General features: G+C 40.0%; 1 protein-coding gene across 6 annotated transcripts in view; it reads right to left on the minus strand.

Annotated features, from left to right (window-relative positions):
* Positions 1-13249, minus strand: part of nbeal1 (neurobeachin-like 1) — a 353839-nt gene that overhangs the window by 229708 nt on the left and 110882 nt on the right. For all 6 annotated transcript variants that reach the window (XR_011356411.1, XR_011356412.1, XM_069934130.1 and 3 more), the window contains exon 2: positions 4604-4695. Coding sequence is in view for 4 of the 6 variants with exons in the window: in XM_069934130.1 (XP_069790231.1) it covers positions 4604-4695 (92 nt within the window). In the remaining 2 variants the exon portion in view is untranslated. The remainder of the gene's footprint in view (positions 1-4603; positions 4696-13249) is intronic.

Genomic DNA, 13249 nt, shown 5'->3' on the forward strand with positions numbered 1-13249 from the left:
CATGTGTAAATGTAAGCAAGTGATTGGTGGACTGTAAGGGCACTGACAAGAGTCCCAAAGAAGCACTCCGTTGAAAACACCATGAAAGAAATGCCTGGCTTCAGAGCACAGATTAATGGATTTAATTGGGGTCAGAATTATACAGCGTGGAAACAGGCCCTTCAGCCCAAATTGTCAATGTCAACCAAGTTTCCTGTTTCAGCAAGTCCCATTTACCTGTGTTTGGCACATATCCCTCTAATGTTTTCTTATCCGCGTTTGTCTGAAGGCCTATTAAACAGTGCAATTGTCCCTGACAATTGTTCCACGACCCTCTGAGAGAAAGTTGTCTGTCAGGTTGCCTTTTGATCTTTCCCTTCACAGTTTAAATCTTATGATCCCTAGTTTTGGGGCCTCCTATCCTGGGACAGAAAGGCTGACTGTTCACCTTTCATGTGGCTGTATCTCCTATGCGGAAAACGGCCAAAAGCAATCAGCTCATCACTCCCCTTCATACTCTCTCAGAGGAGGTCACAAACTACCCATCAATGAAACATCAAGTGCCAGTGAGCCAGACTCAACATTCAATCCTATCGTCTTGTTAGTTTGCTTTTCAAATTCCATTTACATTTCTGAAATTTGTTTTCTCCTGCAGCGAGTCCAAAGTCTCTCAAATATGTACAATGAGTGGAATAGCTCTGATCACCTCCACAGAGCAGATAGGCTCCTTAATGGAGATCGAGTGGATGGAGGGCAGATGCCTTTATGATTACACAAGTGATCTCTCAAATTGAGACTGGACTCAAGAAGTAAAGGTTCAGAAAATACTTTTCATCGCCTGCTTTCGCTCTTCTTCCATTTTAATAATGGTAATGAGTTTATTGTCATATACACTGCACAAAATATAGGCACCAAATTCTTATTTGCTGCATCTGAATAGGTATTTCATAAAAACTCCAAACTAAATACTTCATTCAATTAAAAAGACCATAAATACACAAAAAGGATAAATTGTAGTGGCAGCTACAGCAAAGAGACTCACACCACCAAGTTGGATGTTCTCAATGACCATTTTATTCAAATCCCCCGTGCGTCCCTTTAAGGGCAGCGTTAGCTCGGCCCCCGCGTGAGCAGTGATGTCATAACAGCTGCCTGAGGTGCGCGCTGGGCTGGAACCACGAGGCAAGGAGGACCCCCCTGACAGCGCCATCTTCTCATGGCTGCCCTGCCACGCGGCAGTACAAGTGGGGCCAATTCGCCACGAGAGAGTGCGCAGCCACAAAATAATACATATTCAGTTATCCAAGTGATCTAGTTATCTAGCTTCCTGTCCAAGGAGACTGCATGTTTGGAAGCAGATTGAAAATATTTTGTCATGAGGTTCCTGAAGCTGGCTGGCTGTTAATTTTGCTTCTGACTGATAATTTGATATTTTAGTTTAAATTTGGCCTCAAGATATTTTACCTAATCCAAGTCAATTAGATTCAATGGAATATTTCCCAGCTGGCCACAAACTAACTTTTATCAGATAGAGTTCCCCTCAAATTCCCAGAGGTCACTTCAAGCCACAGATTAATGATGTTGATCTGATACTCTGTTTCACCCTTGCTCTCACCTCAATGAATTATCCTACTTGAAGTCACAAACTACTACAAGTTCTGATGACAGTCTTGCAGTTTGTCACAGAGCATGTATAGTTTCATTCCTCAACACAATTCCTATTTCTCGGTCTTTTCCATTCAAAGCAAGTCATCGTCATACAGTGTGGAAACAGCAGACCCCTTGGGCCAATATGCACACATCAACCAAAATGTCCCACCCACAGAATCCCGCCTGCCTGCATTTGGCACCTATACCTTTAAAAAGAGTGGTTTCAACCTTTTTCTTTCCACTCACATACCACCTTAAGTAATCCTTATGCCATAGGTGCTCTGTGATTAGTAAGGGATTGCTTAAGGTGGTATGTGAGTGGGAAGGGAAGGTTGAGAACCACTGTTCTAGACCCAATTGTTATTGATATATTTTGCTTGAGAAAAATTGTCATTGGCCCATTTCCTTTGGAGTTATGAAACCGTGCACATAAGTGAATTAGGTATGATTAAAACAGTTTTCAAACTTTTTCTTTCCACTCACATACCACCTTCAGTAATCCCTTACTAGTCACAGAGCACCTATGGGATAGGGATTACTGAAAGTGGTATCCAAGTGGAAAGAAAAAGTTTAAAAACCACTACTTTATATGCATCCTATCCAGGTATCTGTCCATTATTTACCGTCCATCCCTTATGCCAGAGGCTACATACAAGCTTTAAATGGCCAATAAAAGTAGCCAAAAAGTAAAATCCTTCCACCACAGGGTCTGTATCTCAGATGGCAGAGCCTGTGTTTGGCAGTGGCCATGAGTGGTTGCAGACTCTGGGGAACAGCAGACCAATGCAGAGCACCAGAATGGGTAAAACACCTCTCCCCCCGATCCCCCCCCCCCCTGCCCACCCGCCCCCCTCATCCTTCCACATTGACAGGAATCAATCCTTCAGGATGATGACCACAGCAGCGGATAGTGGGACCGAGAGGCTGCAGGCGACTTGTGGTCGAGGGATCTGCACAGGCTGTGAGACTGGCTCATGGGAACTAGGTATTGGAGCCAGAAATTGAGATGGTGTTGAGGGTAAGAATGGCTCCTGAACGGCATCAGGTGCTAAAGGTTTTCTGATCATGTCACAGGTTTGGATCTGGAGCTCAGATTGTTGAGGGATCGAACAGGAGTCTGTGCAGATGCAGAGGCTGTGGGAGTGCTGGAGATGAATCCACAATGACTCTGAAGGGGGTCTATTTTGCTACTCTTTCTCTCATTCTTAGGGGTGCCGGGCAACAATAATGGTGACTGTCTTTCTTTCAGCAGAAAAAAGGCAATTTCATGTAATATTACATGACAATAAAGGAATCTTGATCTAGTACCTGCCTCAAACACTTCCTCCAGCAGCGCACTGCATAAAATAGTTACCATCTTCTGTGTAAAATAAGTTCAGGTTTCAGATTTATTGTCAGAGCACAGACATGACATAACATACAACCCTGAGATTCTTTTTTCCTGCGGGTGAAGCAGAATTTATTGGTAATGCAATAAAAACTGTACACAATGTAAACATGAAAACAAATAAAATGTAAAGAAAATTATGGTGCAATACAAAGAATTAAAAACACAAAACAATGAAGTGCAAAAGTAAGAGTCCTTAAATGAGCCCCTGATAGTGTCTGTTGTTGAAGAATCTCTTGGTGGAGGGGTAGCAGCTATTCCTGAATCTGATGGCACGAGTCTTGTGGCACCTATACCTCTTTCCTGATGGCAACAGTGAGGACAGAGCATTGTGCTAGGTGGTATGGATTCTTAATGATTGCTTCTGCTCTCTGCTGGCAGTGTTTTCTATTGATATTCTCAATGGTTTTGCCTGTGATGTCCTGAGCTGTGTCCACTACCTTTTTGGAGGGCTTTATGCTCAAGAGTATTCGTGTCCCCATACTAGACCATGATGCAGCTGGTCAGCACACTTTCCACTGCACATCTGTAGAAGCTTCCCAGGGTTTCTGAAGTCTTTCCAAATCTCCACAAACTCTTGAGGAATTACCCCTCAGTTTCCTGTTAAATCTGTCCCCCCTCACCTTAAATCTATGTCCTCTAGTTACTGATTCTTGTACTCTGGACAATAGGCTGTGTTCAACAAATCTATTCCTCTCATAATTTTGTACATCTCTATGAGATCACCCTCATCCTCCGGTGCTCCAATGAATAAAATCCCAGCCAACTCAACCTCTCCATATAGCTCCAGCCCCCAAGTCCTGGCCACATCATTGTAAATGTTCTCTGCACCCTCTACTGCTTGATGACCAAAACTGAACACAATGCTCCAAGTGGGGCCTCTTCGACATCGGAAACAACTGCAACATGGCCTCCCAACTTCTATACTCAAGGCTCTGATTGATGAAGGTTAATGTGTTAAAAGCTTTTTTTGACCAGCCTTTCAACCAGTAATGCCAGTTTCAAGGTAATGTACTCACACTCATAGATGCTTCTAATCTACAATATTTCCTACATTTTTACAATGTAGGTAAATACACAGAAGTGCTGGAGAAACTCAGCAGGTTCCACAGCGTCCATAGGAGGCAAAGATATTTAACCAACATTTCGAGCCTGACCATTCACTGTGTGGGCCCTACTCACATTGGACCTTCCAAAATGTAACGCCTCTCATTTCTCTGTATTCAATTCCATCAACCCTTCTCTGCCCATACAATCAAGATCCTATTGCAATTTTTGGCAACCATCTTTACTATCTAGAATACCAGACACTTTTGTGTTATCTGCAAACTTGCATATCAAGTTATTTTTCTTCAAAAACCATTGACAAAATAGTGCTGAACCCAGCACTGAACCCTGCGGAACACCACGAGTCACAGGCCTCCAGTCTGGAAAAATATCAGTGTCCATGACCAACTATTTTCTATCATGAGCTAATTTTTTCTCTATTCTGTTAGATCACCTTCTGTGATCTAACCTTCCAGAGCAGCCTGCTTTATAGAACCATATCAAATTTTTAATTGCTTGCAACATTGATAAAATACATACCTTGTTGGAGGTCTTTCAAAGTCTACATCAAGAAATTTTTCATATGTTGTAACAAAACTCTCCAACCAGAGTTTAAGATAGTCTGGATCCTTCTGCAATCAGGAGAAACAAAGCATGAATAGAAGTGTTTTTACCCCCACCAGAACAACACATGCAAAGAAATCATGGAGCATAAATTTAACAACTGTCACACATAGGAATGAAAATGTTCAATCCACTATGAAAGCTACATTTCTGCCACTTTTGTTTCCATACAAATTTGCATTTTCTGGACCATTGGATCCATTGCTGTTTAGAGGATATAAAGTCAGATAGTTTTGTGAACTGTGAGGATAATACAGGGAGGCTTCAGGAAAATACAAACGGGATTATTGAATGGACTGCACGTGGCAGGTGGAATATAACAAAAAATTAGTGGACTTCAATTGTGCAGAAAAAAGGCAGTTTTTTTTTAAAGATGAGAGAGTATACGGTTGGTCATTAAACTATCTGGTGTGGTGTGTTACATTGGGATTGTGGGGGCGTTTGTTTTACAGAGTGGTTGGATTCTGAAACTCACTGAGGTGGTAGTCAAATCAAAAGATAATCCTTTAATACTGTTAATACTTTATTTCATTGTTATGCACCTATGGAACATTTATTTGATAAAACCAATAAAAATATTGATAAAGAAAAACAATTTAAAGACATTTTGTCAATCTCCTAAATAAGCAAGGGAATTATAGGATATGGACCTAATGCAGGCAACTGGAATTACTGTAAAGAGGCAAAAATGGGAGAAAGATTCAAGAGTGTGAAAGCAGTGTGCACTCTACAAAAATGCTGGAGGAACTCAGCACCTATGGAAAGGAAGAGGCAGTCAAGATTTCGGGCCTGAGCCCTTCTCCTAAGGCACTCTTGTGCATTGTAGTGGTTCCCCAGCATCTGCAGAATTCTTGTTTACCAAGTTTCTTCCCCACAGATATCTGAATAAATATTACATTAATATTCTGCCCTCTTGGTGCTTATTTTTTTTCAATGCAACCCTTTTCTCTGTAATTATGCTTTTTACGTGAAAGTTAGAAATAATTGCAGAACCCATTTCACTGTTCCAAACAGGTGATAAATACATTTAAACTGGAAAACAAAGTACTTCATCCAATATACAAATATACATACTTTATCCACAATGTAATGTCACAATATGTTCAAAAAGAAATGCAAGAGTTTAACACAAGCTGCTATTATTCAACGAGTTCAACTTATCCCCAGCCATAGTTAATGAAATTGTGCCTCGATCATGTGGTGACATCTTTGTGGATAAGCTGCAAAATCCATCACTCATTAGCAAGCAAACAAGGGTTTTCGTCACACCATGGAAACAGTTTGCTAAAGTCACGCTCCTACCATTTCTCCTCTCAACACCTGCAATAAATGTCAAGAAAATAAAGGAACCTTGACTCAAAGTCATTTGGAAGCATAGGCCAGTAATAGTTCTGTAAACTGTGGTTTCTCTAAACTTAAAAGCATCGGAGATCATTATTTCCAACAAATAAACCACTGAAATGTCAGTGCTTCATGGTAAAAGCTGGGGTCAGATATGTTGCTTAAAATCCACAATAGCAACCAGACAATTACTGTCAACCCAATTACTATTCCATTTGTGCATGCACGACATGGCAAAGCAGCCACTTTGTTTTTACTAACATCGTGGAGGAAAAACTCCAGAACACTGTTTTTGAATGAAAGGTCAGGATATCAAATGAGATTTTAGAGCAAAGTATCTGGTGCCAGGAATGAGTGGTGGTCAGAGAGTAACTAAAAATTATAATTCCAGAATATAGGTTGACAAAGCCAGAGCTTTTCTCTTTGGAGCGACGAAGGATGAAAGTGAACTTAGAGGTATATAAGATTATAAGGCTCTTAAATCGGGAGGGCAGTCAGCACCTTTTTCCTGGGGGAACAATAGCATATCCCAGAGGTCATCTGTTTCAAGTGAGTGTAGAAAAGTTGAGGGGAGACGTCAAACGTAGGCTTATTTTAAAAAAAATAAGGTGGTGGGTGCCTGGAATACATTGCTGGGAGAGGTAGTGGAGGCTGGTAAAAAAAAACTTTCTTAAATAGCCCAAGAACGCAAGAAAAAAGAATCGAGGGTTTTGGGTGCCAGTTAGGGACAAATTAGATTGTATGGAGTACGTTTCCATAGATCAACACAACATTGTGGGCTGAAGGGCCTGTATTGTACTGTAATATTCTATGCTCTATAAGGAATAATAGAGTAACTAGTAAGACTCCTACTCAACACAAAAGGTACTTAAAAGAAGCAAAATGTACATGAAGGGCGTGGGTACAAAACTCCATATGACCTGAAGGCAGTGCTGAATTTGCAGATGTGATGGACTCCTGGCTATTCCTCCTCTTAATACCCGAATATATTTTAATTTTTTTTTAATGTTACAAGGCGTTTTTAAATTTTCAAATGAACCAAGAATGAGTGGCTGTCAATTTCAAAAGCACTCAGTGACTAACCTGCAGCCACAAGCTCACCAAAACTTCCAATCCCCTGGTGTTCCAGATCCCAACCCCAGTTTCAGCCACACAGAGTCTGGAACCCTAGCTTTGGCCGCACACCCTGCTTGCGCTTTGGACTACTAGTAATGAGTGAACCTGATACCAGAGCATCAGGATTTCTGAACAGATGTCAGAAGACTGAAAGTCTTCCTGTAAGTTTCTTTTTACAGTCCAACTACACGAAACCCAGAAACCAATTTGAGAACTGAAATCTCCTGAAAATAGCTATGTGATAATGGTCACAAATGGATGAGTGATGTTGGATTGGGAAAAATAACATTCCCTAAAATAGTGCAATGAAATATAGCGTGGCAGAGAAATGGCTGCATGCACGGAGCACTCATGGAGGGATTTATCTGCCGCACGGAATTCTGGAAAGGCAGGTCCACTCTTGCCCTCTCTCTCTCTCTGTGACTTTCCCATGGTCTTTATAAATTGTGTGCCAATGTGTTTTATTGCCACTACCACTTTCCCACGATACTTTATAAATTTATAAAGGTTTATATAGGTCTGCACAACAGGGGGGTGAAGGACTCATACTGTGCTGTGCATAATGCATAATTATGTTATAATTAGGCATGATTAATTTTGTTTAATACAAGATCATAAGTAGTGGATATGTCACTCAGACATCAACAGTGGAGGATAGGCAGCCCTCTCCCTGGGGATGCCTGGTGGTGAATGTGAAAGGATGCAAAGAACTGGTTTAACAGTGGTCCAGAGTGAATGGCAAAAATGGTTTCTTTAACCAGTTCATTAGCTTGTGTGTAAAGGGTTAATGATGCCATGTCCAGTGGTTAGGATGTCAATCAAAGTCATTTGTCCTGGTTTCTTCCAGTTATGGCCATCATATTCTTAATGTAACATTAATAACTGGTGGAGGTTTTATTTTAAAGAGTTATTTGAGTCTGGCCCTTTCAGACATGTTTTTTGATAACAAACTAAGTTCGTTCCAGGAAAACTAAGCAAAATGAGCAATCACAAAACAAAATGTTGAACCTTGACTGTAGGCATATTGTTGAAGTGACAATATAATCCTTCATTTAGGAAGATATGGATTGGTTCAGTGGGGGGGAGGGGGGGGAGAACATTTCAGATGAAAATTTTAATCTTCTAAAAATTCAGTATCAAGTAAGATAAGTATGTTTGACACTAATCTGAGTGCATTTTGATGAGTTTTCTTTTAAAAGGTCCCATCTTGTAAGCTGATCCCCAAAAAAAGTTGTGTGATCTAGGAGATCAATATTTGATCCAAGATTGGCTCAGAGGAAACAATGGTCATAGGTGGCAAATCTCTATCAATGTATTTCAACAGAAGCAACTCAGTAAAAGTTATTACATTTAAACAACAGGTTGCAAACTTCATTACATTTGTGGGAACCGGTGAGATTGCCAGATGCTCAGCGCAGGCTTAACTGATCACACAAAGTTATATTGCTTGCTTCAGTGATTAGGTAGTGAGAGCATACAATAAGCTAAATCCGTTGAAGATTTTCTATCAAATCAGCTCAACTAATGAACACAAAATATTGAGGCAAAAAGCAAATGTTCCTGATCAGTCAGCATTTTGTTTTCAAATTGTACTTTACTATCATTTTAGTGATGGTTCTTGGAATTTATTTTCTCCCCAGACTTTTAAATATATATTTTATGTCATTATTACAAGTTTACACTGAAGAGTTTCTGTTCTGAGTGGAATTGTGTTAGGAATAGTGTCAAGCAGTTTGTTTTCGGAGGAGTCATATGATGGAGTCGTGGCCGGTCGGAAAAAACCAACCCTCCCCAGGAAAATTGGAAAACAGTTAGGAAAAAGCAAAGCATAACAAAAATAAAATATAAGAAATAGAAGATAAAGATACAGAGAAGAGAAAGAAGATGGCTCCCAAGGAGGAGAAAGTAAAAGCAACTGGAAAAAAAGTAGAAAAGTCACCAGAGAAGATAGAAGAAGGCCTTACCTGCATGAAGGAACAGGACGCTGTGGTGGCAAGGAGCGCCAGAACCTCGAGGTCAGTACCTGCCCTGTGGAGTTGCGACTCACTAGCCGGTGCACTACAAAAATGGCTCTTGGAGCCAAACAAAAGTGTGCAATGGCGTATGTGCGAGGAGTTGCGCATGCGCAGTGTGCAATCAAAGGAGAAAGAGGACACCGGCGGGAGGGGTGCTCAGCAGAGGAACGGGCTGTCACAGAGCGAACAGCTGAGAGACGCCCAACACCAGGGCGCTCAGCTGGAGGACGAGGAAGCCAGCAGAAAAAGGAGCAATGAAACAGATGAGGGAGATAGATGGAAGGATGATCAACAAGAAGATTAACGTCAGGATGCACAACAGACGAGCAGCCCAGGAGGGGAGGACCAGCAAGAAGAGGCCCGACAAAGATACATGCAGCTCATCAGGAAAAACAGAACAGAACACAAAGAAGAAAAGAAGAAGTCACAAACACAGATACAGAAGAAGAGGAAGAAGAAGACCAAGATCTTCACAGAGAAATAGAAGGAAAAGCTGATGGACAAAGAGAAATAAAAGGTAAAACTGATGAACAGAATATAGATAAAGTATTTTTTGAAGAACAAATGAGATCTGCAACTCTTCAGTGGGATGAAAAGTTGGTGCAATATAAAAACTCACCAATACTGCATCATTTACTTAATACATGGAAGAAGATCCATGTATTGAAAAAAGAATTACCAAATACTAAAATTACTATTGACGCAAAATCCGCTAATCCCTTTTGACAACCTTTCCTTTAGAGGATGGGAGAGAAAAGGAATCAAAAGAATAGAAAATTGGTTTTTTGGAAATAATTCATTAATATTTGAACAGTTGAAGTACAAATATGGAATAACTCATGGTACAATGTTTGCATATCATCAATTGAAAGCTTATTTAAAGGATAAATTGGGAAACAGCTTGAGATTACCTGAAGGAAGCAGCTTTGAATACGTGATTACAGACACAATGATAATCAAAAGATTTATAACCAACATGTAGATTAAGCTGTAAGATAAGGAAAATGAAATAAACTATAAACCTAAGCAGAAGTGGGAAAAGGATCTAAACATAAAGATAAAAAATGAAGTATGGGAAAAGTTATGTTCTGAAACTATGAAGAATACAATAAACACAAGGTTATGCATGATACAGTATAATTGGTTACACAGGGTATATAAAATTTATAATTTTATAATTCAAAACTTTAAAAAATGGAATTCAACATTATCAGATAGATATTTTCGCTGTAAGGAAATGGGAACCACATTACATGTTGAAGAATTAAATCAGATACTAAATAAAATTACAAAAAATAATATACCAAAAAAAAAACAAATATTTCTTTTAAGTAACATAAGTAGAGAATTAGGCCTCAAATTGGATAAAGTGCAAAAAAAAATCATTATGATAGCTTTAGCAATAGCAAAAAAATGTATAATGTCAACTTGGAAAATGGAAGAGAGCATGAGTATACAGCAATGGTACATGGAAATAAATAAATGTATTCCTTTGGAAAAAATAACATATAATTTAAAAAATTAAGTCACAATGTTTGAACAAATTTGGGAACCATACATGGAACATATCAGAGAGAGCTTGCCTACAACCTCCATCCCCTAAAATGAGAATGAAAATGATAAGAAGACAAAACGACTAGATTCAGTGTGTAATAAATAATGACGCATTTTTCTTGCTTATTTTCCTTTGTGTGAAAATATTGTTTTATGGTTTTATTGTATTGTAAAGGTTGAATATTTATGGATTTTGGAGGGGGGTGGGTAGAGGGGAGGGAGGGAAAAGGGAAAAAAAGGGGAGAAAAGACCACTGTGTAAATTTAATGAGAAATGTTTGTACATATTTTGGTTGATATGGTTCATAGTGTGAAAAATAAAATTATATAAAAAAAGCAGTTTGTTTTCCTATTTCCCTCTTCGCTGAGGAAATAGTGAATTGTGCTGGAGTTTGGAATTGGCATATTGATGGACTTCCCTCTAAAGACTGTCACCCGTGGAAGTGGATTAAATGTTGAGAAAGTGATCAGACTACAAAGGTATTGCTTTGGAAAACAATGAAGAAACCACCCACAGATTGGACGATTGCCTCTGGTGCTCCTGCACTCAGTCTGCAGGGGAGATCCTGAACTTCTTGTTTGATGCCATTTTAATTCTCACCCCACTTCCATCTCTCTTCAGCCTCCTCTACTGCCATAGTGAGGCCCCAACATAAACTCAAACAATGAGACGCTGGAGGAACTTTGAGGATTATGCAGCATCCATACATCAAACGGTCAGTTAGATCGACCAATTCAACCCACAGATGCTGCCTGACCTGCTGAGATCATCCAGGTTCTCATTATTTGCTCAAGATTCCAGCATCTACTGTTTTGTGTTTCTCTATTGTAAACTAGGATATATTATCTTCTGAAATGAATACTGAATTTTCCAACTTTAGATAAACTGCTCTCTCATAATTTCTTATTATCATGCTTGTGTCCCATTCTCACATGGTTTCTTTAGAAAGTCTCACTAATAGTAAGTGCTCACCATTATCTCTTGATCTGCTTAACCAGTCTTCAGTCTTTTGTCCAACTCCTCCCTGCTCTGTCCAGCTTGGCTTCAAACCCTAACACTCCCCTTACCCTTCCCCCAGTTCTGAGTAAAGATTCTTGACCTGAAACAAATTTCTCTGTCAACAGATGCTGCTAGATTGGCTGAGTTCTTCCAACATCTCTCTATCCTTCCACTGATGTTTTAGCCAGTTAACAATAGGAAGAGCACTGTGGTTTTTTTTAAACAACAGAGTCTGCATCTTCAAGTTATTAGCCCCTTTCACACTTTCATCCCACTAAATTGGCTGTTCAGTGTCATGGGATAGGAATGGGAGCTTTAGCTTTTCACACTTGACCACTCATAACTGGGACACTGAACACTTACACACTTGCAAGGAGCCATCCCCAGATTTAGGACTGTACTACCTTCTACTGGTGACGTCATGATGCATCGAGTGATGGTGAACCTGCCCTAAATCCTGATCAATGTATTATGATCTTATATTTGAACAAAATTAATCATGCATAATTGTAACATAATTAAGCTTTATGTACAGCACAGTAAGAGCCCTTCAGCTCCTGCTGTTGTTGTGCTGACCTATATAAACCTTTATAAGGGACCGTGGGAAAGTGTGAGCAATAAATAGCAATAGCGGACAATTTTTAAACAGGGTAGGAAAGTTGATAGCACTATAGTGCTCAATTTATATAGCGTGGGAAAGTTGGTAACACTATCACGTACAATTTATAAATACTGTGGGGGGGAGAAAAAGCGATGGTGGACCTGCCCTCCCAGAATTCCATGCAGCAGAGAAAGAGCTGTATGCCCAGCTGCATACATGGAGCATTCATAGAGGGGTTTCTGTGCTGCATTCTGGGAAGTCAGGTTCACCATGGCTTTTTTCTCCTTCCCCCCCACCCCCCCCACCACCAGTCTTTATAAATTGTGCGCTATAGCACTACCAATTTTCCCACGTGGTTTAAAAATTGTCCACTATTGCTATTTATTACTGATTTTTGCTGTTCATTTCCTCTCTTTCCCACTGCAACTTTCCCATGGCAACATTTAAACCTTCATTTTAATCTTTTCTTCCTGCACGCATGCAAAACTTTGGGTCATTACAACCCCACAATTCAATTACCCCTTTCACACTTGCCTGATTCAACGCCGACATCTGCAGGCGCCGGGGATTGTACTTGGGGTTGAGGCCATCAATTCCCGGCGAGATGATGTTACCTGACACCGGCGATGAGCTGATTTTACTTTCACGCTTGCCACTTTAAAGGCCTATTGGCATTTGATTCCTAGGATCATTTGCAAGTGTGAAAGGGGCTATTGACAATATTACATGGGAAGTAGAAATTGGACTACATTCCAGGAGCAAGTTCTCAGAGTAAAAAATTCTGAAAACAGAAAAAAGATTCAAGCAGTTGTTACCCTTTGTAACCGGCACTCAAAATAAATTTTGCACGGTCTTCTGCTATGCTCATCTAATGCATTGCAACGGAAACAGAGTGACCAACACCTTGACCTCCTTGTCATTTTCGTTTACAGAAGT

Source organism: Narcine bancroftii, chromosome 4 (genome assembly GCF_036971445.1).
Source record: "Narcine bancroftii isolate sNarBan1 chromosome 4, sNarBan1.hap1, whole genome shotgun sequence".
NCBI lineage: Eukaryota > Metazoa > Chordata > Chondrichthyes > Torpediniformes > Narcinidae > Narcine > Narcine bancroftii.